The sequence below is a fragment of the Eumetopias jubatus genome, unplaced genomic scaffold (genome assembly GCF_037043125.1).
Source record: "Eumetopias jubatus isolate StellerSeaLion01/CBP00866 unplaced genomic scaffold, mEumJub1_p1.0 scaffold_5, whole genome shotgun sequence".
In the NCBI taxonomy this organism is placed as follows: Eukaryota; Metazoa; Chordata; class Mammalia; order Carnivora; family Otariidae; genus Eumetopias; species Eumetopias jubatus.
In genome coordinates, this window is record NW_028274811.1 from 83,294,501 (window position 1) to 83,319,594 (window position 25,094).

Genomic DNA, 25,094 nt, shown 5'->3' on the forward strand with positions numbered 1-25,094 from the left:
TATACACTGTTAGTAGGAATGTACAGCAAACAGAAAACAGGATGGAGGTTCCTCAAAAAGTTAAAAATGGAACTTCCATATGAACCAGCAATCTGGGAATTGAAATCAGAATCTTGAAGAGGTACCTGCACTCCCATATTCAGTGCAGCATTATTCACAGTAGCCAAGATATGGAAACAAATGCCCATCGACTGATAAAGGAATAAAGAAAATGTGGTATAGGCAGCCTCGCTCTGGTCCCTGCGGCTGGCGGCCGAGCCGTGTGTCTCCTCCTCCGCCGCCGCCATATTGTCTGTGTGAGGAAAGGGGAGAGCGGCCACCGCCGCTGCCGCTTCCACCACAGTTTAAAGAAAAGTCTGAAACAAGGTCTTACCCCCAGCTGCTTCTGAACACAGTGACCACCAGATCTCCAAACATCAAGTCCACCTTCGTTCGCCAACCTGTCTGACATGTCGGGACCCGTGCCAAGCAGGGCCAGAGTTTACACAGATGTTAATACACACAGACCCCGAGAGTACTGGGATTATGAGTCACACATGGTGGAGTGGGGTAATCAAGATGACTACCAGCTGGTTCGAAAATTAGGCCGGGATAAATACAGTGAAGTGTTTGAAGCTATCAACATCACAAATAATGAAAAAGTTGTTAAAATTCTCAAGCCAGTAAAGAAGAAGAAAATCAAGCGTGAGATAAAGATTTTGGAGAATTTACGAGGCCGTCCCAATATCATCACACTGGCAGACATTGTAAAAGACCCTGTGTCACGAACCCCTGCCTTGGTTTTTGAACACGTAAACAACACAGACTTCAAGCAATTGTACCAGACGTTAACAGACTATGATATTCGACTTTACATGTATGAGATTCTGAAGGCCCTGGATTATTGTCACAACATGGGAATTATGCACAGAGATGTGAAGCCCCATAATGTCATGATTGATCATGAGCACAGAAAGCTACGACTAATAGACTGGGGTTTGGCTGAGTTTTACCATCCTGGCCAAGAATATAATGTCAGAGTTGCTTCCCGATACTTCAAAGGTCCTGAGCTACTTGTAGACTATCAGATGTACGATTATTGTTTGGATATGTGGAGCTTGGGTTGTATGCTGGCAAGTATGATCTTCCGGAAGGAGCCATTTTTCCATGGACATGATAATTATGATCAGTTGGTGAGGATAGCCAAGGTTCTGGGGACAGAAGATTTATATGACTATATTGACAAATACAACATTGAATTAGATCCACGTTTCAATGATATCTTGGGCAGACACTCCCGTAAGCGATGGGAACGCTTTGTCCACAGTGAAAACCAGCACCTTGTCAGTCCTGAGGCCTTGGATTTCTTGGACAAGCTGCTGCGATATGACCACCAGTCACGGCTTACCGCAAGAGAGGCCATGGAGCACCCCTATTTCTATACTGTTGTGAAGGACCAGGCTCGAATGGGCTCATCTAGCATGCCAGGGGGCAGTACGCCTGTCAGCAGCGCCAATATGATGTCAGGGATTTCTTCAGTGCCAACCCCTTCACCCCTTGGACCTCTGGCAGGCTCACCAGTGATTGCTGCGGCCAACCCCCTTGGGATGCCTGTTCCAGCTGCCGCAGGCGCTCAACAGTAATGGCCCCTTCTGTCTCCTGATGCCTGAGCAGAGGTGGGGGAGTCCGCGCTCTCCTTGATGCAGCTTGCGCCTGGCGGGGAGGGGTGAAATACTTCAGAAGCACCGTGTCTGAACCGTTGCTTGTGGATTTATAGTAGTTCAGTCATAAAAAAAAATTATAATTAAAAAAAAAAGAAAATGTGGTATAATGAATTATTATTCACCAGCCCCCCCCAAAAAGAAAATCCTGTCATTTTCACCAGTATGAATGAACCTGAAGAACATTATGCTAAGTGAAGTAAGTCAGGCTCAGAAAGACATATACTGTATGATTTCACGTATATGTGGAATCTAAAATAGTCAAACTCATAGGAGCAGAGAGTAGAATGTTGGTTGCCAGGAGCTGGTGGAGGAGGAGAAGAGGAGGAGATAGTCAAATGGTATAAAGTTTCATTTATATAAAATAAATAAGTTCTAAAGATGTACAATATGGCATAGTACCTATAGCTAACAATACTGTATAATTTACTAAAAAAAAATTGCTAAGAAGGTAGATCTTATATGTTAAATGTGTTTACCACGAAAAAAATGTTATTATTTTAATTATAATGAAGGGTGTGGGAAGAAAATTTGGGAGGTGATAGGTGGGTTTATGGCTTTGATGATGGGGACAGTTTTATAGGTATAATTTATTCCCTAATTCATTGAGTTGAACGCCTTAAATATGAACAACTTTTACCATGTCAGTTATTATACCTCCATTAAATGGTTTATTTTTAAAAAAAATCTAAAAGGGAAGAAAGATGAGTGTAAGTCATTTTCTGACAAACTAAAGCTAAGAAAATTCACTGTATGAGACCTGACTGGAAGAGATACTAGAGGGAGCTCTTCAGGGTGAAAGCAGATCAAAGCACAGGTAATTCAGGAAAGAGAGATCATCAGAAGGGGTAAATGTGTGAGTAAATCTAAATGAAATCTTGACTTTAAAATAATAACACTTCTATGTGGAGTTTCAAATACAGAGAGAATTAAAATATCTGAGAACAATATAACAAAAGGGCAAAGGTAGGAGGAGTAATATATGGAGTCCTCAGGGTCCTCTACAAGTCCAGAAAGTGAAAAAAATGTTACTTAAGGTAGATTCTAATAGTTCAAGGATGTCTGGGGTAAACTCAGTGGTAACCACTAAAATAATAATAAGAGAATCCTAATAGAAGGGGAAAATAGAATAAGGGAAAAAACTTGCTTAAAACAAGAGAAGGCAAGAAAAGAAAGGAAGACATGAGATATATATTTAAATGGGAGCTTTAACTCAAGTCTCTACTGGAGTCTCTTGAAAAATATCAAATGATTTCCAATTCACAATCTCCAGTAAGCTCCTCACTACTCTTTTTTAACATCTCCCACAAACCCCTCTACTGTGCTAGGACTCTTTTCCCTCTCTCCCAGACCATCTCTCTAACAACTTAACCTCTGAAGTCATGAATTATGAACAGAAGTTAAATAATATATGAACAGATATAATAAAAACAAAAATACCATATTAGAAGTACAAAAGAAAAAAGAAAAACAAGACATTCACAACTGCACCCTCCTTTAAACCCCCTTCCTTCATGATAAAGATAAATACTGTGTTCTTGTTCCCTTTACTTTACGAAAAGATACCTGCCCCCTGCCTGCACTCAGATTCTGGTCAACAAAGGACAGCTCTCAATCTGAACCAGCAAGTAAGAATCTTCCCTCCTTGGCCAGGGGTGGGGAATGGCTACAACCATTTATAATTTAGTATTTTACTATACCCTACTTATGTAACCTCTTCTCATTTCCATTCCCCCCAAAGTTCACTTCTGTATTCCCAATATCATTAAGCAATATAAGCATCAGGCTGTAACACATTCATTGAGTTTTACAATTAAAAAAAGAGAGGGAGATTACCTTTATCCATGTTGAAAAAAAAAGTTAAGCAACTAGAAAGTTATAGTATATAAAGTCATTTTTGTTTTTTCTGCACTATTACCTCCAGAAAGCACGGATGTTCAAATCAGACTCCTGGGTGTGTCTCTGAGCCTTTTCAGTTGTCTAGCAGTGTGACCTTAAGCAAAGTGACCTTACACTTCGGAACCTCACTTTCTTCATCTATAAAATGGAAACAATAAAACAATTGAGGGGAGGGTTAGGAAAGAAGATCTACAGAATACAGTGCCTAGGTCACAATATGTGTTTAGTAAATGTTAACTCCTCTTCCTCTGCATAGGTTGGTCGGTGTTTATTTTCATAAGTGAACTAACTGGATGTGATTTTTTAAAATTTATTTCTGAGGTCCAGACTAGCAAAGCTCACACGATCCTCTGCTTCTCCTCCATCTGTCTGCCAACTGACATTCTTTGTAGCTAATCTCAGACCAAGCCATATGTTCTCCGTATGGGAGACTCTTTCCTGCCCAGGTGGGGAAGCAGACACAATGATCTAATAAGTCTTTGCTGTCTCACTAGGGCAAGTCTTGGGAAAACTTCCAAACATTGAGAGGTTCTGATGAGACACCACAAGCTTGGGTGACTATGTTGTTCATCAAAAACTTTTTTTACTTTCTTTTTTCCTCCCAAGATCCCCAAACCATGTTTCAATCCTGTCATTACCTGTTTCCTTGTCTCTGTTTAGTCTAGCAGACAGATCGAGGTTCTAAGAAAGATTTCAACATGGGATGTCTGTGTGGTGTCAAGGACGGTATAGATGAAAAGTGTATATTAAGAGCTGGAGGACTGAGTTAAGAGTCAGGCTCTGATCTACAAATCCCAAACCTGCAGCATCCCAGCCAAAGGAAATATGCCACTTTGAAAGGGATGTGAAAGGTAGTCATAGAGACAGTGCTACTGGGGGGTTAGAGTTTAATGTCACCTTACTTGACCAGAACTAAAATGTATAAGCAGAAGTTAAAAAAAGAAAAAAAAAAAACCATCATGGTAGTAAAAAGTGCAGAAGGATATGCAGACAGAAAACAAAATTAGATTCAGAATTGCATAAAAAAAGGAAACAGCAAATTTAGAAATAAATATTTACTTTTAATAATGCTCTTATTCACTGGGTCATAAGTAAACAGTGTAACCCTAGAATATTAACACAATGACAGATTGGAAGAGAAATCTCTGAGCTATCCTGGCTATTTTGACAGTAATATAAAGCAAAATAAGGCTTTCACTTCCCATTTTCTTAATATTACTCTCATTTTTTTTAAATATTGAAAACTCGTGTTTAATTCCGTGAAGTTAATTTAATTGACATCTAAATTCAGCAAAATTTGGGACATGTTAACTGTTGGAGACATTAATTTCAGAATCAGTATAGGTTTGAGTAACTACATTGGCTCCTTATTCTATCTAGTTGTCTTCTGCTTCCCAAATTTTTAATGTAATTTGCATTGTAGCCCACACTTATGACCCAGGTAAACTACTTAAAATCTCTGAGCCTCAATTTCCACATCCACAACATAGCAATTAAAATCTCTGCCAGCTAATTGTCTCATAGGGAGTGTAATAGTAAAGGCATTTTTATAAAGTGTTTTACCTCTTCTGAGGAATTACACTAAGACATTCATTATCATGTGGAACAAGCAAGGATTTATATATTCATTTAATTGGCCCCCTGCAAAGGGTGTGACAGGCCTGACCTACAACCATGTGACCTGGCTAGGGATGTGCATCATGGTTTGGATGTGTGTGCTCTATGCTAACTGAACTGGTCAGTATACCGTCATTAATTATATTGCTCAGAGAAATGATTTCTTCAGAAAGGACTGAAAATCAGGGTCAGTTTCTCAAGGAGAAGATGCTTTAGCTCACCAAAAACTTTACATTTCTGCATGCACGAACCTGTCCGAGGAAGCTTCCCATCATTATCCCCAGCTCTTTCCACCATACACTAGCTTGCGGTTTGCTACCACTTCAAAGAAATATACAATTAACAAGAGCACATAATTAGTGTTTATGCTGTATCCAGCACATCTTGACGCTTCTCACAGGTAAAGACAGGCAGTACACATTCAAAACTTGCAGTGCATCTAGGAAGTGTGCCACAGATCTGAATATTTTTCATTTACACATCTCCAGAAAGAAAATTCAACAGAACGGTGTCTGCAGCATGTTCAGCAGCTTATGCCTCTGAATTTATCTGAGGCTCTGTTTTTTAAGCATTCATATAACTGTTCACCAATGTGGTAATAAAAATTACATCTACATTAGGTAGGGAGCTCAGTGTATTTACCATGTGCATGAACTTGCTTAGTTTTACCCACCAGGTCTCTACAAGGATAAAAAAAATAAGGAGAGAGATTTGATATTATATTAAAGTACTTCATTTCTTTCCCAAATTAGTTCTCCTTCTGGAAGATAATGCTGGATAGTTATCCATGTAATACTTTCATTATAACAGAATGGAGAAGAATTGCATTAGCCTCAAAAGAGATATGAACTGGAAAGGTCATTTTTGTGATAATGGAATTCATCAAGGAGACTGAACAGACACTAGGAAAGATTCACAAAAGATGTCATTTTACCCCTCTGTCTGAATTTTTTTTTCCTGGTTATCAAAAGACCTTAGTTCTTTACAAAAAGTATATTTTTTAATTCACCTGGAACCATGCTTTTAGTTTATCATTGGTCTCACTTAAAAAGACATTTGGCATTTTGGTCTAACTGTGAATTACACTGGGTCATCAAGAGGACCTGAATATTTAACATTTAGCAAAGAGGGTTCTCCATCATGTTTGATTTCTAACCATTTATATTCCAAAAATAGCTTTTCTTTTCCAGACATGAAAGTAGTACTTTGTGGGGATGTCTCACTCTCTAGGGCTCTAAATTTACCTCAGATCTTTCAGGCTCTACATTTAAGATAACTCTTAAACTTGGAGGCCTGCGTCTCACTTTCAACTTACGGAATTCAAATATTATCAAAAGCAACTTAAGTATGTCTTGAAGAGCTTTCATGGGGCTTTTGCAAATTAAATATCAGAAATACGGGTTTTCATAGTTATTGGTAAAGCTCAATTAAGTTTTACTAGAAATGAAACAATTCACAAATATTTGAGTTAGAGTCTTCATTCTTCTCTCCATTGTTTCCAACCACCGTGCTCCCTCAGTTCTTCCCTCTGTTGAACCTTACTAGCTATGTCACCTTGAGGAAAAGTTTAACTTGCTCTGCTCTAGGTATCTTACCTCTAAGATGACTAGGATAATTTCTGCCCTATCTGTCTCAGAAATTTGAGGGAAATTACATGACATTATCTGTGTAAAACTTAATGGTAAAGTGTAAATTGTTGCTTATAAAGTGCCATTATACTTTTGTTATTTTTCTTTCTTCTTCCCTTTTTTCTTTTGAGATCAGAATCTCATCCACCCCATCCCCAAACCCATTACATTTTAGTAAAACAAAGTACAAGACATACGTCCTTCCCATTCTCATGCCCTCAGGTCAAAGGAAAATTCCTCTCAGCACTTTGGAGAAAAAATTTCTGTAGAGATTTGCTGCTGTGGACAGGATAGACCGGGTATGCCTGCAGCTGCCAACCTCCTGGAGAAGCCCTGTGATGTTAAAGCGGCGCCAGGGACACCTAAAGACTGAGTTGGGGTAGTTCGGAGAGGGAAGTGAGGGGAGAAGAGAGATGCTGCTGAATGCAGACCTCTGTCAGCTCTCCACTTCTCAGTCATCATCAGCTCCCAAATACAGACACAGTCTCAGTGCGACATTCACGAAATGCCCATTGTGCTTCACTGGAGAACAATGCACTGCCATCATTGTTTGCTTCCCTGTGCTTAGCCTCATTTGGTGTGGGCTACTTTCTGTCAACCAACCAACAAAATAGAGTGAGGTTCTTATATTCCAAAGTTTCATTAGGAAGCCATTTATTCACAACCTCAAAATCATTTGCCTGTAGTAGCAGCAGAGTAAGTAATGCTTTGGTCTCCACACAAACCTAAAAAGTAAATGTTTACCTGGAAGACTAGACATATGATGAAAATTAGAGAAAATAGGGCAAGCAGATAACACAAAATTGGATAAAGCAAAAATGAATTAATTATATTTTGGATCTTGAGGGAAATGAGATTTACTTAAAAAAGGAAAGGTAGATTTGGTTTTTTTTTTTTTAAGTTCTGAAAGAAATTTCAAGATAGCTTTCAGGACTGTCAAGGTTTTGTGGGTCAATTCTAATTTTTGTTTTTAAATGAAAGCTACATATTCCCTATGGTGGTATGCCCACTCACTTTTAGCTCTGATTAGAGTCATTTGAGGGCTCACAGTTGAGCCACACAGGAAAGAGAGGAGGAAAAGGCAGAAGATAGAGACTATGGAAGGACCGAGGCAAGAATTGTACGACCAGGGAAAAGATGAGGGAAAATGAATGTATGGCTGTAGAAGGTGAAAAAAAATGTCCAAGTAGTATTGACTCTGATCTGAAATGGACAAAAAGAAAAATACATACCAAAATAACTCCAAATACTACAAAATAACTGTGAACTAGCAAAGATTGATTCAAATCTTTCTCTGCACCAGCTCTAAGAAAGCAGTATCTTCTAAAGAAAATTTCTCTTACAGGTCAGAAGCAGGCTGAGGATGAGTGGGTTGGCATTTGAAGGGCAGAGGAGAAGGGCTAACCATACACCAACTGCAGGTAGAGAATGTTTACAAGTCGGGTGCTCAGTAGGTTAGGGAGTACATACGCTTTAAGGAATAATATTTATGCAAGAAACCTGAAAAGCCAATTGAGTGCCCATAAATATATGCATATTAAAAGAGATGTTGAAAAATTAGGATGCTTTTACACATTTTAAGAATGTTTTACACAAAGGAAAAGTATGCAGGAAGAGCTCAGTAAAAGAAAGTGCAAATGTATTAACCATTAGGCCAATAACAGCATCTGGCATTGTCAGTTGTCATGAAATATCTTGATACAGTTCAGTGGTTAATAAAAGGATACTACCATGTGATAACTGATGGTTTCATACCACTGTCTGAGTAGCCTAAAAGTTGCTGAAACAGCAAATCATTTTATGCGCACTCGTACAAGCAAGCACTGGAAGAATACTTTTCAGTATTGAGATTACTTTTTTTTTATTTCAAAATCGATTTTATTGCAGCCAAAACAGTGGAATTAACTGTACATAATAAACTATTATATATATATACACATTTTAAGTTATAGGGAATAAAGTTTATTTTGGCAGATAGTGTTAAACAAAATTAAAGTTGCATACATTAGTAACATAACTCAACATCCTTAATTTGGTATAAGTGTGACACGTTTTCCTGTTTTCCTGTGTTCTGCTAAATCACCATAACCTAAACTGCTTTATAAAATATGTTGAAATTTAGCTTTACTGTTTTCGCTTACGCTCTGATTCCAAACAAAACTTTTCATAAGCTTCTTCTATCTCTGGGTCCATCTCATCATCAATATCATCCAAGTATGGATCACCAGCCCCTGATAAATCTGTCCCATTTTCTTCATAATCTGGAAAAAAGTCTTCTCTTTCAAGTAACTCTTGATATTTCTCTTAGTAATCTGGGTCAGCTGCAGTGAAAGGAACACCGTCAGAGGTATAAAGTGTTGGTTCATTCATAAAATAATTAGGATCGTTTTCAGGTGTTGCTTCTCTGTATGTTGAAGTTGCGTGGACTCTACCCCAGTTACTTGACCGGAGCTCAACAAGCTTCAAGAGCATCTGCTTCACATCTCTGCTGCAATTTGCATCTAGGACAACATTCTCAATTCTCTGAATGATTTCTTCCATATCAGTCTTTCCTTTCTCCTTCCAGGCATCTTCCAAAACTGACCCTATCAACTTCAGTAATTTTACCGCACAAATTAAGTTGTCATCCATAGGATTAGAAAAGAGGGCATTCAGCAACTCCCGAAGACCAACCTGAAGAATATCTGCTCTTGTAACCTGTCCATTTGTTCCCTTGATCTCCAGGTTAAGGTAAAGCTCCCCCAGGAAGAGAACAAACGCATGGAATCGTTTCCGAGTCACTTCGTCACCTTTTGCAGCTTGATCTTTAACTTCATATTCAGTCCGACATCTTTGAAGCAGCAACTGGCGAAAGTTGCCACTCTGTGGACTAATTGTCAGATGATGGGACAGGTAATTACACAGGCGAGCTCCCATGTAAGAGAAATTTGGGATAGATGTGGCCTGTTGATAGATGAGTTCTACAAGTTCTTGCAAAGCATCATCTGTTGTAACCCAGCCATTCAGGGTCTCTGCAAACTGTTCAATTTCAGTTTCAAAACTGCCAGGCTGCTCTGTAAGATGATTCACAAAATCCTGAACATATTCTGATAGAGTAGGATAATCCTCACAACCATCTTCATAGGATTCTGTATAATTAGAAGAATAACCTGATGGGTAAAATTCAGGAGCATTCGCAGACAGCTTAGACATTAATACAGGAGCTACAACCACCTGGGGTTTAGCCATTGCTGACTCCAAGTTCTGCTGTGGGATATTATCCTGTGAACTAGGTGGAGCTCTCAGGGGCCTCGTTTGTTCTGCCTCCTAAATGAATGTTTGAGGGCTTTCTTTCCCTTTTTTCTTAAGGAGTCGGTTAAAAAGAGGTGGTTGCTCACCTGAGGTCTCCCTTTCCAGCCAGTATTGAGATTACTTTTAAGAGTAGATTATAGACCAACTTGCATACTTCCAAGGCTTGACATGGTTTCCCATCAAGATGGCTGCAGCCGAAACAGCATGAGGCCAGTACACATTAGGGAATGTCGCAAGGAAGGCAGGGCCCAATACCAAAGAGGGGGACACAAAGATGCTGGCGTGACATCAGTGTACCCAAAGTAGTAGCAGAAACAAATTTTATTGTCATGACGGTTCCCTGTTGTCTGTAAGTCATTTCATTTATATTTTTTGACAAAGTTGATATTTAATAGTTGGCATAACATTATTCAAATATTATACAGAGTAGTAAGAAGCAGTCATTGAGAATCATTCATCAGATATTACTAAGTATCAATAAAATCTGTAATCCAATGTGGCTAATGATGTATGTTTACCAAGTTGGACTGTTGCTATTTTGCAAGCAAATTTTGTATTGTCTTTATGAAGAGAATAAGAGTCATACTGAACAATTAAATCCAGGCTAGCATGTTTTACAAAGTTAACATTCTGGCTGAAAGGATTTCAAAAGATACACAAAACCCATCTATCACAGGGCAGGGTGGAAGGACACTTTTTAAATTCCTGGCCTCACAAGCAAACGCGATTATTATTATTACAAGTAACAAATTAACTTGTTCTTGTGCTTTTAGGAAATCTTGTCCTGTAGAAAAAAATAAAAAAAACTTATGATGAAGTAATAGGATCATTATTACTGCTACCATTAATAAAAATTAATATTAAACTTATAATCATAAAAAACATAATTATTTGGTTTCTCCTATGGGCCATACATTAGACCTTTTCCTATAATGTTCTTATTGCTCATAACCAGCCCTTGCAGAAGATGTTAACACGTTTTTATAAATGAGGGAACTAAACTGCAGAGAGAAAAAGTAACTAGCCTAATGTCACTTATCAAGGTGGAGTTCCAAATCCACATCTGCCTGAATTCAAAGCCTGAGCTTTCCTTTCATGCTGTAGACATGTGTAGATATGATTGCCTTCAGGGCTTAACGTACTTAGCTCATAAAAACTAGAAAAATGGAAAACCAAATTATTTGTTTATTCTGACTACAAAGATAATCAATTTTAAGCAAATAGAGGGCAGCTTCCATATTAAGAAAAACAGACATAGATTGGGGTAACTGCTACTTCTGCTTAGTGATCTTGTATCTCTGGTGCTGCCACCCTTACCTCAATATAAGGGGTGCTTATTTTTTTTGAGATCCATTCTCAGACCATGTGGTCCAGTGGAGCTGGAAAGATCAGGTGATAAATTCTGCCTCTGCCACTTTCTCACTGTGTCCTTAGAAACACACTAACATCTCTGAATTTCAATGTTCTCATCAAAATACAAAGAAAATTAGCATGGCCATTCAGGGTTGTCATGATTAGGGGCGTGTAGGAAGAGCACCTCAATGGTGGTTGGCACAAATTAGGAGAATAATAAACTGAGACTTTTATTATTCTTTCTAAGGTTGTAACTCTTGTCGAGGCTGAGCCAAGGACTGAGGAATGGCCTGAGTGTGGAATGTTGCATGCTGTGGAAAGTACCCTTTGTTAGATCTTACTTAGAAAGAAAAGGAAAAAAGGCTTTCTCTACATTTACTTCATAACTTCCTTCAAAGTCATCATTTTCAAGTAGGCTTAACAGTATAACATCCTGAGAATGACCTAACAAAGCCACTGAATACTCTTGGTTTTAGTCTAAGAATGGGTTTACCCTCAGAGTTTATCCCACAACCAAGCCAGTTTGGAAAAGTAGAAGAAAGTATCCTAAGTAAGAGTCAAAAAGGTGAGGAAAGAAGACCCAACTCTGTGTAGAAGGCCTGTGTCGTATTTAAAAGAGATGAGGGTCTCCTGTGGAAGCTGAAGCCTAAGTGAGCATGCATGAGTAAGAGAGATTGCATGGACTATGTAAGACATTGTTATCAGATCGAAGCGAATGGAATTCTGGTCTTAGGTCTGCCTTCATTGCAGACTGCTGAGAAACCTCTGAGCACCTTAGCTTTCTTCAGTTTTAAGAAAGAAGAGTTGGAGACTACTCTCTTCCTGAACTTTGTTTCAAGTTTCTTCAGACCATTCTCATTTTACAATTTCTGCATTTCTTGAAATTTCAAATAAATTAGGCTAAAATAAAAACAGTAAACCCTGTACTATTTCCTGAGCAATCAGTTTGTTTTGGAGAGAAGGGGGGAATGTGTGCAAAAGCTCTTGGAAAAGGGAAAAGATGTATTAATATGCAAAAGTTTGTTTCTATTAAGAAGGAAGATGGTCTTGAGTCATAGAAGGGAGGTTTCAAGATAGATTTTTTAAATGATGCTGAAATAATGCTTTGAGGAAAGGATGTGGGAATTTCTAAAAAGAAAATTATTGAAAGTTATCTCATGGTGTGGTTTAAGTGCTAGTTGAGGACAACTTGAACTATAGGACTTCCCGAAATGCCTCTGAGCTTAGAGTCTTTGAAATTTAACCTGGAGCTTTCAGACCACACAGTTTTTGTCTTCATTTATTGATTTACTTGAAAAACATTTGCTGAGCATCTACTCTATGCTAGCTCCTGTGAGAAGCAGTGGGGCCCACAGTGATCAACACAGTGCAGTAAGACGAGGCCCCTGACCTGCTCGGGCGCCCCTGGAGAGATTGAGATTTCTTCAAGGATAGGCTGCAGGTGAGCTGGTGAAGTCGGCACAGCATCTTCATTGTGTTTTCGCCAGGGTGTGCTGCACCTTCTTCCACCCAGCCTTGCCGTCCTCCTTTTAGTCCCTGGCTGAGGTCTGGCCTGTCTTGCGAAGTGCTTTGCCACAATCTCTTGTACTTTCCATGTCCCCTACCCCAATTTAAGGTCTCAGATAGGAGGACATCGAGTCTTATTAAATGCATTCTGAACAAACGTGTAATCCATAACCATTCCATTGGAGGAGAGGGGATTATACTTTAAAAGATGATATTTATTACTACAAATTAAGGATTCTCTATGATAACATATAGAAAATAAAACAAAATGAAGAAAAGATATTTAGTCCAGATGTGGGAGATAGTTGATGAAAGGTATAATCCTTGGTACTCTTTAAATCACACCACTGTAAAGTTTGATTGTACAAGGCCAGCCTTTTGTCTGTTACCCTTTTCCTTAGGGTGCCAAAACTAAGTGCCAAATGCTGAGGCGCCATAGATCATCTGCCTAAGTGTGGCATACAGCCCCCCATATCATGCTGAGTAGGTGTCATTTTTTTAACACTGTGGATTTGTTCCAGTGTAAGCATTTTACTTCTTTTGGGGATCCTAAAAATGTATTCTTCCATGATTTAAGCTGAAGATATCTCAGGGGAAACAAAGTGAATGAAGCAATAAAAAAAGGTGTTGTTGAAATTCTGTTCGCCCTTGCCTCTTCAACTACCACCCAATTCAAACTAGACATAGCCTGGGTCTATAGCATTTGAATGACAAGTGCAAAATACTGTCAGCCGTCTGGATGTTTCCAAGTATCCAAGTGTTTGGTATTATGTAGACAAATATACGGATGATGGCGTTTTTTTAAATGCTGGAGATGGTTTACAAAGACTCCTTCTCATTACCCAAAGTATTCCACGAGGGGCAAAATATCTTCACCCTAGTTTTTCCTGTGGAGACTATGTAAAAAGTGATTTTGAGAAAAGATAAAGGGGGCCTGTCTTCCTGTGTAGTATCAGATACTGGCCCAGAATAAGTGCTTTTGGTTAGTCTGATGGGTAAAATTATCTACTTCCAAATTTCAATGTCTGGCATTCCTCCATTGTAGCTGACCTTATGATACTGTATTACCTGAAAGGCATTTCTTTCCTCTCTCAGCTTTCCCCATTAGCTAGGCTGCGTGGATCAGACTGGTCCTGCAAACATAGGTTTCTTAAAAGCAAAGGCTATTAAAGCTTTAGTTCATTCACATTAATTTTTAAAATTTCTACATTTGGATAAAATTAACCCTATCCATGGTGTAAAACTGACAAGTCCATACAGACTTTTAACACCCCATTAATCTTACTTTGTTAGGCTGGGGCATACACCAGCCAAAAACTGGAAATTTGATTAGCTGGTCCCATGCATTAGCTATCTCATTGGTATGGCATTTTAAAATATTTTCCAGATATACAAAGCCATGTCAGTTTTTTCAAGATCTGTATGGGGTTAGCAAAAAATATACCAAACAACCTCCTTATGAAATGGTTCTACTTTAGCTACCAAAAACTGATTTTCTCCTAGGATTTTTTTCACTGATAAATAATAATCTTGAAGAGGACTATGCAGGCTGAACTTTGATTTGTGGTAACCTTTCAGCTGAGGGCATTTTCTTCCCTAATCCTCTAGATTTATCAGGATCTAGTAAAATTTTTTCCAGTGGCAATTTGATAACAATTTTCAATTTTATACAATACTCTGGGGTTTTCAGAAAATCCTTCTGATGGACATGAATCCAATTGGAGTCATTTTGAAATGGATAGTCAGTTTATTGGATTAGCTGATAAGGTGATGAAAATCTCTTCTAATCAGATGGATATCTTTAATGAATCAAAAAAAAAGGCTTTTTCATCCATCTCTAACTCATTAAAGCCTTTGTAAATCTCATGGAATGACTTAATGGTACACTTTATGTCCCTTTCTTCTTTTGTGATTTTTTAACAGCTTAGCAAATTGTTCATAGAGAAAACTGTGTATCACAGCATAAATGCTTCAGTTCAGAAGCTAATGCAGCTTCCTTGCTCACAAGGAGCTGGCCAACCAAGCTGAAATCAGGAGGACACCAAAACTAATCTATTTTAGATTCTCAGAGACCAGAAAAATAAGTTGTAATGCACAAGGGCATTTGTTCCTGGAGGTTTCACCTGAGATTTCCATCTCTTCTCTCATCTCCACATTAAGCAAAAAGAATAGAAGCATGGCCTGAGGCAAAGCAAGGCCTTTTCCTCTAAACTCCTGAATAGTGTCACAGTTGGTGAAAGCAGCTGATTTAACAGAGTGACTTACAACAGATATATTCACCTGAGGATTATTTCAGCTTCCCAGCAAAATGACTGGACAGTTAAAGGCATATGTCCTTTTTTGCTGTCCTCTTCTTTAAGCAATACTCACGTGCTAAACACTTCTACAGTAATAAGTGGTACCACTAGTAAAGTGAGCATCCATTTCCATTCCGTTGGTATTCACATTAAAAGGTATTACTTCCCTTTTTCTCCTGTGGAAGCCTGGAGTATATCCTTTCTGTCACTGAGAAACTGCTGTGGCCTAAGGAGCTAATAGCCCAATAAGCAACTGTGGTTATTCTGAGCAGACAACTACATTCACTTCAAACAGGGAGACAAAGGCAAATTTGATTGCTTTTTTTGGGTGCCAGGTCACTTCCTATAACATACAGGCCACGAAGATCTCTCATCTCACCTCTTACCTCCTCATCTAGCTCCTACTCAATGACAAAGTCACCAAATACCAGATTAAAGCTGATGACTATTTTTAATCATAAAAGGTGTACAGCTATTCTCTTGTAATACAAAAACACCCATCAATCATATGACATTTTGAACATATGTCATTCTAAAACTCACGAAGTTTTAAGGTTAGCTCCTTTTAAGCATAAGATTCTTTTCTTAGACTTGCATTTCAGAAAATAAATCTAATCCTGCCAGAAAGCACAGCTTTTAAATTTGCAAATGCCTGTAAAAGTTGGCTGTGTGAGTTTTTATAAGAAAATCACAAATTTATATGACTCTTATGTATACTATTTCTCTCCATCTGTCCCTGGCCAAAACCATCTATTGTATTTTGTTAATAACCACTTTATTACACTATTTGCATTTTTAAATATACATTTTAGGTTTGAATTTTAACCTGTTTCCTCCGCTCACACATCCCATGTTTTACTTGGAAGAAACGACTTGAGCTTCAGCTGAGGAGTTGCACATATTCTCCTCATCGCAAATGCAGTCTCTGGGGAATAATTTCCTGTGGGAAGTAACTGTAGGAGTATCTCCGTTGTTCTATGGAAAAGTAAGAACAACTGCCAGTTTTGTTTTTTTTTAAAGACTAACCTATATAGAAAAATGTCAAACTAGGGGCATTTCTACCTTTCCCTTGACTAAATACAGTCATCTTCTTTAAGCATTTACTAGAAGGGAATTTGTTAACCAAGCTGATGTCTCAAAAACAGGCCAGATACCACCAAGCAGAAATTCAGTAGTATTTTTCTTAGCACTGTGGAAGATACTGTTAAATACAATTTATCATGTCTGAGTTAAGATAATGAATGAGGTGTATATTTCCTTTTTCTTCCCTCTCTTTGTCTCTCTCTTTTATAATTAGTGATAGCATGCCAAAATTCTAATACCTTCTGGGTTTCTTGTATATGGCAGAATTATATGAAAAGAGATGCTTGCCCCACTATACCAAATGAAAAAAAAATAGAAAAATATATAATATGGTTTTTTATGTAAAAACATTATATCAAGTATATATGCACACACATGTAATTCCTTAATTTTTCCCATTTAATGGTTATTCATGCTACAATAAAATGGGAATTTATAACATGTATATATAAAACATTTTGTAAGATAACTTTTATTTAGTTCTTTTGTTCATAATATTGCAATGTTATGGGGAAAGTGTTTGTTTAAACAAAATTTGCTCTGAACTTGGTACATTGTCAAAGAGCACCCAAATTATATCCCTGGGAATTTCTAAACTGTACTTAAAATTTTGAATACTGTATTAGGAGAACATCTGTAAATAGTCCGATACATGAGCTCACTTGCAAACATAGCCATTTTGGTATTTTAAATAATCACCCCAGAATTTTTTTTAAATATCATTTTGAAATCAGCACAGCAAGGAGGTAGGTGTCAGAATTAAACACACATGGAGATGAGGTCGTTACTTATACATTAATATTTTTTATTCTTTTGGATCCTTTTTTGTTGGGGTCATATTTATGTTGTCATTCCCTTCTGAAAAATGGAAAAACAGATGATTTAAAACATTGTGCTATATTTTTGACAGCATTGTCAGAGCCAAGGTATAAATTTTATTTCTACATAAATATACTGCAATGCTGAATATTTTTCCTGTAATAGAGGTAGAGTAAGAATGTCAATATAATGGTAAGATTCAAAGGTTTTATAGGGTTTTTTTCATTAACAAAAAATGAAAATAAAGAGAAAAATCTTGAGTACATAAATTGCGCTAATTTAGTGTCTTATATGTCTGTCCACTTCACTATGTTTCTAACTGCAGTGAGTGAATTGGATCATTTTTTTTTCATTTTGAAACTGAACCACACAAAGAGGAGATTATTAGATACGCAAAGGAGATGCTATATAAATCATCAAGTGTTGACTGGTATGTTATAATGTAGGATAGAAACAACTGAAAGGATATGTGAAAATAATGAAAAAACAGTTGGAGGAATAACATGTATAAGGTGAACATTTTACCAACCAAAGACAGATGCAATTGTGGAGCTAAGTGTTTGTAGTAGAATCAAAGGAGAGGCAAAATTTTGCCCCATCTTACTCGAAGGCAATGTCCAAGAAACTGGAAAACTAACTAGGTCTTGTGGCTTTGGTCAGTTTCTGTTTCTGTTAGCAAATAAAAAATATATCAAAGGTTCTCTGAACTTATTTCCCCCTTTTTAAAAAAGTCAATATCCCAAAGAAACCTGACTTTTGTAAGACCTGACCATCTGTCAATAGTGAAGAATAATCGTCATGCTCATGATTATCATGATCATGATGGTGGTGTAGGTTAGGTTCCCTGGTTGCAGTCATTGGATTAAATGCAAGCTCAAATAAAACAAAAGCTGTCAGGTTACAGGGGTCAAACAAATTAAGTTTTCTTTGAGATTTGGATCAGCATCTGAGCTTAGTAACTAAGTTTCTTAATTGAATATTAAGAACTGTCACTCAAGCATGGGGAAAACAGTGATGATTCTGTAATGGCTTACTATTGAGATTATTCTTGTCTAGCATATGGACTATTTCACATCACACTTCACAAGTTTTGATACCTCTGACATCTTAATCTAAAGTAGATACTGTTTAAGATCCTGTGATCACTAAAGTGCTCTAAAATATGAGCTATTTAAATATGTATTTCCTGGCAATTAATGCCTACCGGTGACAGTGACCAAATGTTTCATTACAGGATGGTTAATGAAAAGAAACCATAACTGAAGAGGAACATAAGAGAATTAACCTAGACTTTTTACCTCGTAGCCTTTCACGTTGCCACAGAATAAACAGATTTAACACAGTAGTTCTTTAATCTTCTTTAAAAGGGTGATGGGAAATTTCCTATATAAAATATTGGATCCTGAATATGGTTATTAATCAAATTCAACATCCAATTCAGGAACTGCACGAGAGGTTGTCAAATTTACAGAGAAAAGGTCAAATTAGTTTATATAGTATGAGTAAATTATTTTCCCATCTGACTAAATGATTTTTTAAACTCAGACATTATTTTTGAAACCTAACAGAAAACAGAACATTGGATCACAAAGGGTAGAGGAAATAAAAAGTCACCGAGTTAATGCTATGTCTTTTTTAATTAACTACTCAATACAAAAATTTTAAGCAGGTTACAAACACAGCGTGCACATACAACAACCAGGATTACAGCTCCGTAGACAAAAAAAATTTAACCTTGTAAAGAAATAAGAATAGAAGAAAATGCACCACATTATTAACTGTTTGAGCAGTAAAATTGTCATTGATTTTGTTTCTCTTCTTTTGCTTTACTTTCATCTTAATAAATAGGTATTATTTTAAAGAAAAAGTATGTCATTATAAGTATTTTAATTAAGACATTTCTTCTTAAGAAATAATTTCATTTTCTACCAATGCTTTTCAAGAAATGTGAGAACCACCTTAAGCTGATGTATTTTAGTGGTTGTTTCTGCAGAAAAAGGTCCAACTGTGGAACAAGGGCAGTTTGGTAGGGAAGACAATTCCTCATGTACACGGCCTTAATTTAGGAGTTCTCAGGTTCAAATCACAAATTAAGTGGCTTCCAGAAACATTTAATATAAACAAGATTACTTCTGTGTTTCATTTTATTTCCCCAAGTATGTTATCTTTTCAGTGGTAAATGCTGGCCTCTTTTCAGTAAACAGTGCATTTGGCAAGAACTGAAGCATTTTCTCGGCTGTGCAAGTGATGATTAATGATTCAGTGCTCAACAGCATCAGGATAATTTTCACTGGATCTTTGGTTTAAAAAAATATATTGTTTCTATTTTCCTTCTTCAAATTCATATATGTAAAAAGGAAGGGCAAGATCCAGCTAAAATCACATGACATAGAGATAGAGGATGCATTTAAATATAAGCATTTCATCTTCCTGAATCAACTCTGCTTCCCCCACTTCATGGAGAGTAGAATAGTGTATTAATATATTATGATGCATGGCATTTCTTTAAATAGCTGAAAAACAAGTATAGCCCTTCCGATATAAATAATGCTCATATACATACCCTTAGAAGCAATAATTTTCTGTGATACCAACACATTCTGAGAATAGGCAAACATATAAAAAGAGTACCAGTATTTATTGTTTGGTTATGAAGTACCAGGTACTGGGCTGAGTGCTTATAAGATACAGTTCATTGAGGCTTTTCTGCATCTCTCAGAGTAGGAGATGAAGCAATAGACTCCAGACAGTAAATAAGTTACCAAGTTTCACAGCTCATGAGAGGTCCCACCGGGTTTGAAATTCATCCCACCTGATTTCAGGAACCAGGGAATTCTGCTAGACTGTGGTGCCACTTTCATATTCCTGGAAGGGGTATGGATTGGGTGGTAGGCCTGAGTCAGAGCCTTCAAACAACTTGTCATCATGGCTGAGATGTTCATTTATTCTACATTTTAGCAAATCTGAAGAGAAAAATTTTTCCAGACTAGAAGAAAACTGAACATTCACCAGTGAGGAGAGGTTGAACAAGATTGGGAATATACTTTTTAGGTTGGCTTAAAGGGAATTTCCTGGAGAGATTTTTAAGGGGAAAAGCAAATTTCTTCCCTCAGCTTCAAATCTAGGGAAAGGGAGTTACATGAGAACAGTCCGCTGGAAACTTTTTTCTGTGTTGAGAACAGCTTTTAGGAAACAGCTTAAGCTGCTATTATTTCATTATTTCTACCTCTTTAACATTTAAAAAATTTGACCTTCAAAGAAAAAAATAGACCAACCCTAGAAGGGAAAGACACGTTTTCAAAAGACAAACGTCTTACAGGAATATATACCTATTTTTTTAATTGGTTAGTTAATAGATTGATTAATTGGTTTAGTTCTTCAGTGTTTGCAGTAGTTTGGAGATATTTATTATCCTTGAGAGCCAGGAAGGAATTCACCCTAAGCATTTAATTTTCAGAATGAATACAGTTTTAATATTTTTTCCTAGGAACTTTAAGAAATCCACAGTGTAAAAAGGTCAAAGGATACATAAAAATGAAAGCAAGTAAAACACATGCTGCAATTTGTACCACTCTGTGATAATCATCATTAACATTCTGGTGACCCAACTTTCTTGCATAACTTTATGATAGACAAGAAAGAAACAGAGAGAGAGAAAGAAAGAAAGAAAGGGAGAAAGAAAGAAAGAGAAGAGGAATTTTACATAAATAGAATCATAGCATGCCTGTGGTGGTTTTGTTTGAATGTTTTTACTTTTGTTAACCTCCTGCCTGCATCTACATAACTGCCCCTCACTGTTAGTCCTAGGTAGTTCATATTAGGAACTTGTTTATCTTTTCCATATTTTTCTCATTATGTAATCATTTGCGTGAGATGTGGAAATTTTGCAACTGTTTATTTCACAAAAATTAAATCGATATTTCCTGTGTCATTGCTTTTTGTCCTTAAGGAAACCTCTTCATGTAAATTGGTTTAAATATAATTTATCCTTTTTAATAGCTGAATAATACTCCATAGTGTAGAAGTACAACATTTTATTTCCAAATGATGGTCACTTAGTGTGTTTCTTTTTTTCCAAAGAGCGCTAAATGATTATCCGTGAACCTCTCTGTTTTAGATATATAAGGGTCTTACTTTAATTAGATTTTCAGAAGTAGATTATAAAGCCAAAAATATGTGTATATGTTTATTATACTAGATATTACCAGATAGCTTTTCTAAAACCCTGTAAGAAGTTCCATTTTACATGGGTATGCTAAATGACAAAGCAATATATACTGCCTTGCCATAATCCGAAATAAGGGATATTAAAAAGCATCTCTCTCATTCTTTTTTTCATTTAATCATATATTCACTGAGTACCTAGATGCCAGTTACAAAACTGGTCTATGAATTCACTTAGGGTCACCAGAAATTAAAATTGCTAAATCCAAGAATCTTCTACATAGTTTCAAATACTTGGCAGTGACTCTCAAATACAGCCTTCAGAAGAGCATTTGTCAGTATCAACTCTTCATGTCAGACAGTTGATTGGTTGGTTTGGTTAGTGTTCAGTCTTCTCTAGTCCCCCACTCACAGCTCCACTGTCACCATGTCCCCATTATTGATAGACGTGTACCATATTCTTCAGGTGTGTTGGGCAGAAACAAAGATGAAGAACCATTATTGCAGACTTTAATCCACCTAACCAAACTCCCTGCAAATTATTGTCCGATTTAAAAAGCTACAGAGGATTTCTGTTCCAGAAATTAGATCACTTGCTTTTTCTGTGTACATTCATATACTATTATCTTAGAAATGTTTACAAAATTTATCTAATCAGGTTTTCTGAAATAAACTAAGTTTAAAACAATTTGATAAATGCAACCCATGCAGAAATTATCATTTAAAATATACATAATAGATTGTATAAGATACCTTACATGGAAGTTAAAGATAGCAGCAACCTCAGAATTCAATAAAGAAACTTTGTAGAATCAACATAACTTACATATCGCCCTGCATCTGATCATATCATATAAAGCTATTTTGGATTTTATTTTTAACTGACACAGAGGAGAAAATGCTTTATTAATTGAGGAAAGAAATCTTTGAATAGGAATAGCGTTGACTTTTAAATTATTGGCCTTATCTTGCTCTTTTATGTATGCTCAGAATAGTGACAGCATTTTCAACAATGTTCCAAAAGCCATTTAGCTTACAAAGTGGAATTATTGTGATACGGTACACTTAATGCATTTCTTCTTCATAGCATCTTATTTCATAAAAATCAATTGGATTTTATGCCTTGCATAGAAGGCCCTTCTTCCACAATGAAGTCAGAGTTATTATGGGTAAGCTGGCCAGATATCATCAAATGCACTCGAACCTTTCTATAGTATTTATTGTGGTACAGAATGCAGTGTAAGGCACTCCACCACACTACAATAAGTAGCACTTTCTCTAGCACATCCATTGTAGGAATACTTTATAGGAAGCCATTAGTATTACAGAGGCAGGCAAGGATGTCTTGAAGTTTTTCCAGAGAGCAGATGTACTCAAGTAACAAAAAAGCTGTCCTGTTACAAGTTTACAAATAGTGTACCTAGCACAGGGCCCAGCCTGTGGGAGGCATTCCACAGATAATTTGTTGAACAAGTGAATGAAGGCAGTTTTCTAATGTGTGCAATGGTGACACAAGGGTAAGATACAAACAGACACAGGCAAGAATACAAGTCCCATTGACGTAGGTAAGGAAATAATACTGGATTTTCATACAGTCGGAGCTGGGGGACAAGGAGCATATTTCAAATTGGAGGGACAAACTTCTGTGTCCTTTGGGAGCCATCTACCAGTGACAATTTCAGGTTGAAATTCCATTAGGCTCTTCTGAAACTTGTTTCCTTCCATTCTCAAGGGGCCTAGTAACCTCCTGATGCCTTTCACCTCCTGTAGAGTCCCAGCTGATGTGTCTGCCTGCTCACCAAATGCAAGTGACCCATAACAACCACGGTGCATTTCTGATCATTTACTGAATAAAAGAATCCAAGGAAATGTTCTTCAACTTACTATCTCCCATTTTTAATGAGTCTGGGCTTCAAGCCTTCTTGAAGTCTATTCCTAGAGTATAAATTCCAAAGATGGAGTTTTAGCAAGGCTTCGCTACATGTTAATTTCCTTCAAATATCCATGGAAGTATTTTTAAAGGTATTTAACATATTTAAAGGTATTTATGCTAACACAGTGAAAAATAAATAACAAGATACATGTGACATAGAACCTCTATGATGAAATTAAGGTGCTCAAAATATATTGTCTCCTCTTTTATGATACATAATAATATAGATATCTATCACAACTTTTCCTTTGTTTTTATTTTCTTGAAAATTCTGGGTACATAAATACATGTGGTTTCACATTAATACATAAATTGGATTATATATTAGGACTTTATTAGTTCAGTATTTTTGCTCCATCCCCCCCCCTTATTTCTTCTTAGCTTCTCTTACCTGTAAGGTATAGGATATTAACTACTTCATATGCATTCTTTTATACTGTTCTCATAGCATATAATCATAAATGAATATGCAGATATATTGGTCATGGGGTTTTTTTGTTTGTTTTTTAAATGGCATATGTTATACATACTTCTCTCCATCTTGCTTTCTCCTCTGAAAAACACCTCATGAAATCATTTTAAATCAACCCTTGTGTTTCTTTGTCATCCTTTGTTGTGGCTCTGTAACAGTTTAGGGCCTCGATGTATCATAATTTATTCCACCATGACTTAGTATGTTTCTAATGTTTTGTTGTGAAAATGAATTCAAAGATAAATTCATTTCCTTCTGGGTACATTCATACATATGGGTGTCTTTCTTTCAATGGCACAGGTTCACAAGAGTGGTATTGTTAAAATTAGAGAGAGAGGTGGGGGGGAGTAGATAGATGATAGATGATGAATGATGGATGGATTTGAGTAGTGTTTCCACACTTCTGTACAAAATGGCTAAAACATTCTACATTTCTATCAGTAAGCCTTTATTCCTATCACTGGTCTTTATTTTTCTTTATCAAGTAGTAAGTAATGAAGCCTTCTTCCATTATCAAATTTTGCTAAATATTAGTGAGTTTACAGCTTTTCATACAATTCTAGGCTGGTTTGGTGTCCTGAAAATTGCTGTTTCATATTCATTCCTTCTTGTAGTTTACAAGTACAATTTTCTAATAAATTTTCAAGAGATGCATCAATGCAGTAATATTCAGCACTTATCTTCCACATTCAAATATTTTTCCAAACATATTGTTTATCTGTTGCTTGTATATTGTATCTCTATGTAATTTTATGTAGTCTACAGTAGCTATCTTTAATTTTATAATTCATTGTTTTCTTATTTAGGTTAAAAGATTTTCTTTCCTTTTTGCTCTATTTCCAAGACTAAAATAATTTCCCTAGATTTTTTGTCTGGTTTTTATTGTTTTACTCTTTACATTTCAGTTTTTACCCCAGCTGTAAATTGGCAATACTGATATGTTATTATATTCCAGATAACTGGCTAATTGAACAAGAACTACTCTTTTCATTCTGAATTTAAATGCCATCATGTTCTGTATTAACTTTTCATATACATTAGGATCCTTTCCTGGATTTACTATTCTCTTCTATCTCATACATACCTATACCAATACCGTATTGTTTGGAGTTGAGGTGTTCTGTGCTATGACTTGTTCTTTTAGAGAACAAGTTTCCTTTATTATTATTATTATTTATTATTATTATATTCTTTCCTTATTTTCTTGATTATTTTAAGACATTTCTTCTTTCATGTAAACTTCAATATAATTTATTGAGTTGAAAAAATATGTTGAGATTTTAATTAGTGCAATTTATTTTTTATAGTAAGTTTTCTAAATCTAACTGAATA

General features: G+C 36.5%; 1 protein-coding gene and 1 pseudogene across 1 annotated transcript; one reads left to right on the plus strand and one right to left on the minus strand.

Annotated features, from left to right (window-relative positions):
- The first annotated feature begins 353 nt into the window (after positions 1-353).
- Positions 354-1,778, plus strand: LOC114208559 (casein kinase II subunit alpha). Its single transcript, XM_028102605.2, has one exon. It carries the CDS (start codon positions 450-452, stop codon positions 1,620-1,622), a length of 1,173 nt encoding a protein of 390 aa, XP_027958406.1. The 5' UTR covers positions 354-449; the 3' UTR covers positions 1,623-1,778.
- A 6,945-nt stretch (positions 1,779-8,723) lies between these two features.
- LOC114208658 (polyadenylate-binding protein-interacting protein 1 pseudogene) lies at positions 8,724-10,140 on the minus strand (annotated as a pseudogene).
- Between the last annotated feature and the right edge of the window lie 14,954 nt (positions 10,141-25,094).